Source organism: Nelumbo nucifera, chromosome 1 (genome assembly GCF_055504915.1).
Source record: "Nelumbo nucifera cultivar China Antique chromosome 1, China Antique-T2T, whole genome shotgun sequence".
In the NCBI taxonomy this organism is placed as follows: Eukaryota; Viridiplantae; Streptophyta; class Magnoliopsida; order Proteales; family Nelumbonaceae; genus Nelumbo; species Nelumbo nucifera.
In genome coordinates, this window is record NC_142649.1 from 63,613,340 (window position 1) to 63,618,067 (window position 4,728).

Sequence of the window (4,728 nt, forward strand, 5' to 3'; positions counted from 1 at the left end):
AAGTACATCGGTTGTTGGAAGCCCCTGCCATTGTATAAGTAGTTCACGTTTATTCCCTTTGCCTCGAGAGTTTAGAACTGCTATTGGTTGAGGTTGCAGGTGACTTGATGTTTCTGATACTAATGGAAGAGAAGAATCAATTTTATCAGTTGTACCCAGTTGTTTCTTTAAGAGTGACACATGGAAAACTGGGTGAATCTTACTTCCTGACGGAAGATCAAGCTGATAAGCCACCGAACCAATTCATTCCAGCACCCGGTATGGCCCATAGAATCGTGGGGATAGTTTATGTGATCTTCTCAGTGCCAACGAAGTTTGCCGATAAGGTTGTAATCTCAGATATACCCAGTCACCCACCTCAAATTCTCTCTCGACTCTTCCTTGATCATAAGCAGCCTTCATTCTAGCTTGTGCTTGTTGTAATTGGCTTCTTAGGTCTTTCACCACTTGATCTCTTGCTTGGAGCATGTCATCTATAGCCCCGACCTTTGACGTACCTGGAACATAGGAAAGCAAATCGGGGGGCTCTCTTCCATACACCACTTCAAAGGGAGTTTTGCGAGTAGAAGCATGTAGGCTAGTGTTGTAACAGAACTCGGCCCAAGGGACCCATTGGACCCACTCCTTGGGTCTTGAACTAGTAAAGCAACGCAGGTACATCTCAAGAGTTCGATTTACTACCTCTATTTGGTCATCTGTCTGGGGGTGATAAGATGAACTGAAGTTGAAACTAGTCCCCTGCAATTTGAAAAGCTCTTTCCAAAAAGCACTTATAAAAGTAGAGTCTCAATCACATACTATTGAACTCGGCATGCCATGGAGTTTGAACACATTTTCAAAGAATATTTGGGCCACTTTTGGTGCAGTGTATGGGTGACATTGGAATAAAGTGTGCGTATTTGGATAGACGATCTACCACCACCAAGAGGACTGTCTTCCCCTTAGATGGGGGAAGGCCATCAATAAAATCCATAGAGATGTCGGCCCATACCTGTGTAGGGATAGGCAATGGTTGGAGAAGCCCGACTGGTTTTTGATGATCTATCTTATGGCGTTGACATACATCACATTGCTTGATGTAATCCAGTACAACTTTCCTCATTTGTCTTCAATAGAATATCGCTTTTACGCGATGAAGAGTTTTGTAAAGTCCTTCATGTCCGGCACCATAGATTTCCTAGAGAATGATTGGGATGAGTTCTGAGTTTGATGGAAGATAGATACGTCCCTTAAAGAACATTACGCCATGTCGATTTTCCCATGGCTCAATAGCTTCTCCTTGCTCATATAAGTGATGAATTCGTTGCAGCTCCGGGTGTGACTGGTTCTCGCCCTTGGTGGACTCCAGCCATTAAGGAAGAGGGCTAGAGATTGTATTGAACTCCCCATGTGTTTCTCTTCTTGATAGAGCATCTGCAGCCATATTATTCTTGCCCTTTTTGTATTTGATGGAGAAGTCATAACCCATTAATTTGAGCAGCCATTTTTGTTGTGGTTCTGTCATTATTCGTTGTTCCCAAAGGAATTTGAGGCTGCGATGATCAGTTCGAACCACAAAGTGATGTCCAAGCAAGTAAGGTCGCCATTTTTTTACTGCGAGAACCAGTGTCATAAGTTCCTTTTCATAAGTGGACAACAACAGATGTTTTCCTTTCAAGGCGGTGCTAAAATAAGCAAGAAGTTTTTGTTCTTGCATTAGGACAACCCCTAATCCATTCCCTGATGCGTCACATTCCACCACAAACGAGAGCACGAAATTAGGCAAAGCTAAAATTGGAGCTTGCGTCATGGTTTGTTTCAATAATTCAAACGCTTCTTCTGCCTTTTGGAACCAAGAAAAGGCATTTTTTCACAACATGTCAGTCAAGGGGGCTGCAATTCTGCCATAGCCTGCAATAAACTTTCAATAATAGTCTGTTAGTCCTAAAAAACCTCTCAAGGCTTTAATGGTTGTTGGTTTTGGCCATTCCACCATTGCCTTTATTTTTTCTGGATCCACCTTCACCCTGTCTTGACAGATAATATGCCCCAAATATTTGATTTGGGTTTGCCCGAACTGGCACTTTTCTTTCTTGACTGCAAGATGATGGGCTCGTAAAATAGAAAAGGTAATTCTAACATGTTTCAGATGCTCAACCCATGTGTTGCTATAAATTAGAATATCATCAAAGAATACCAAGATAAATTTCCTTAGGTGAGCCCTAAAAATTTCATTCATGAGTGATTGAAATGTAGATGGGGCGTTAGAGAGGCCGAAAGGCATTACCAGAAATTCGAAGTGCCCATGGTGAGTTCGGAAGGCTGTCTTATGCACATCAAGAGGATTCATCCGTATTTGGAAGTACCCGGATCTGAGATCCAGTTTGGTGAAGAATTTGGCGCCATGTAGCTCATCCAATAATTCATCTATAATAGGAATTGAGAACTTATCTTTGACCGTCACCCGGTTTAGTGCTCGGTAGTCTACACAAAACCTCCAACTCCCATCGTGTTTTCGTACTAAAAGTACTGGAGAGGAGAATGGGCTTTGACTAGGATGAATTATACCTTGTGATAGCATCTCCTCCACCAAGCGCTCAATCTCTTGTTTCTGAAAGTGCGGGTATCGATACAGACGTACACAAGTTGGTCCTGCTCCTGTCTGGAGAGGAATCCTGTGATCATGAGAGCGCGGAGGTGGTAGCCCGATAGGGGCTTCGAACAGGTTGCTGAACTCAATGAGTAAAGGCCCCATTGTTTCAGGCAGTAAATCCTCACGATCTGTATACTCTTGCTGGATTGCCCACAACTGTAAGATAATTCCCCTACCATCACTTTGCCTTAATGTTCTAGGAACAATTTCACCTTCGAGAGCTCGAAGTTCTGATGATGTTGAACTTTGTAGCAGCACCTTTCGCCCAGCTAGAGTGAACTGCATCTGCATCCTTCCAAAATCCCATAAAATCGGGCCAAGAGTACCCAACCACTGTACTCCTAGAACAGCATCACAACCTTCTAAAGGAAGCAAGAAAAAATCTACCTCAATTGGAATGCCTTGCAGGGATAGTTTTACTCCACTACAACGTCCCGGACTTGACAATCTTTCCCCATTAGCGACCACCACGTTAAACAAGCAGCCTCTTTCCGGCTTGAGTCCACTGATTTTGGCAAATTTATGATGCAAAAAATTGTGAGTGGAACCAGAATCAATTAAAATTGTTAATGGTGTCTTACCAATTTGTGAGTGGACACGTATGGTTTGTGGTAATTGGACCCCCGCCAAGGCATGTAAAGAGATAGCCGGTGTCTCTTCTACATATTCCTCTCCAATGGTCTCTTCATCCTCTTCTTCTAATTCAATGAAGAATAGTTTCTTACATTTATGACCCAATGTGTACTTTTCATCACAATTGTAGCACAAACCTTGTTCTCCCCGCTTTTGGAGTTCGGCTGGGGATAATTTACAGATGGGTAAAATCTTTTATGGAGTGGTGTTTTTAGAACCACTTGGGTTTGAATGGTTCCATTGGTTGTTGGAGTTGCGAACTGAAGAATGAAAGGTTGTATTAGTGGAGCGCCTTACCTCCTAGGCCTTGAGTTCATAGGTACGTGCTAGCCCAATTGCACAGGATAGACTTTGGGGGTTTTGGACTCTCACATCAGCCCTTAGCCCATCTTTTAGTCCACTAATAAAACACTCAGCTTCTTGTTTGTCTGTCAAGGTACCGGCTCGAGCTAGAAGTCTCTCAAACCGAGTCTGGTAATCTGAAACAGTCCCCGTCTGCTTAAGCTTGCATAGGTCTCCAAAGAAATCTTCATATTCAGTTATAGCAAACCTCTCTAGTAATCCCGCCTTCATTCCTTCCCAAGTAACCAAGTGTCCTTGGTTTTTGCGTCGCTGGTACCACAACTGAGCATCCTTCTCTAAGTGATAGGCTGCTAATTTAACTTGATCTTCCAATGATGTCCTTTGAAATTCAAAGAACTGTTCTTCGCGGCAAATCCATAAGGTTGGATTTGCAAGCTTAGGAGCCACCATTCCACCTGCGTTCCTGACACCACCTTGTCCATGTGGTCCCCGATTCCTATTGAGGACCCTTCTTCCGTCAATTCTAATCGGGAGTTCACTGTCCCCATTAGTTCTTCCATCTGCTTAAGGAGCCTCTCTTGACCTGAGCTCAGGTTCTCCACCTAAATCTCAAGCCGTTGGAGTCGCTGATCGTCAGCCATAACCGGCTCTGATACCAACCTGTCACGTTCTAGGTTGATGGCACGCCCCCGACCCCTTCCTCGCCCCCTACCTCGACCTCGAGCTATGTTGCTAAGGTAAGAGCAGAACTTAAGAATCTATGGAACATAATTCAAGACAAGTCTTTTGAAAGTTTTCCTCCTCCTTCATTACTTGAGAACATTGATATTTATAGCTTACAAGCCCAACAAACTTAGCAACTACTAAAAGATAGCAACTACAAAAAATAGTAACCACTAAAAGAAAACAGCAATTTCTGGGAAATAGAAACTAAAAGAAATAGCAATTCTAGAAAATAGCAGCTACTAGGAAATAGCAACTGCTAAGTAGTAGAAAATAGCAATTGCTAAAAGAAAATAGAGACTAAAAGAAATAGTAACTGTCTAGCTCGCTACAGCTAGTTATTTTGGACTGGGTTAATAGCTAAGGTAAATTGCTGCACATGACACCCAACTTTACAATTTATATGAACCATTTTACACTCTATATATTTGCATTGA

General features: G+C 42.7%; 1 protein-coding gene across 1 annotated transcript; it reads right to left on the reverse strand.

Annotated features, from left to right (window-relative positions):
* Positions 1-243: 243 nt before the first annotated feature.
* LOC104594436 (uncharacterized) lies at positions 244-4,018 on the reverse strand. The gene is made up of 3 exons (XM_010254719.2): positions 3,589-4,018; positions 2,267-3,429; positions 244-738 (listed from the first exon to the last, which is right to left on the reverse strand). The coding sequence occupies exons 1-3, from the start codon at positions 4,016-4,018 to the stop codon at positions 244-246; spliced, it is 2,088 nt and encodes a 695-aa protein (XP_010253021.2).
* Between the last annotated feature and the right edge of the window lie 710 nt (positions 4,019-4,728).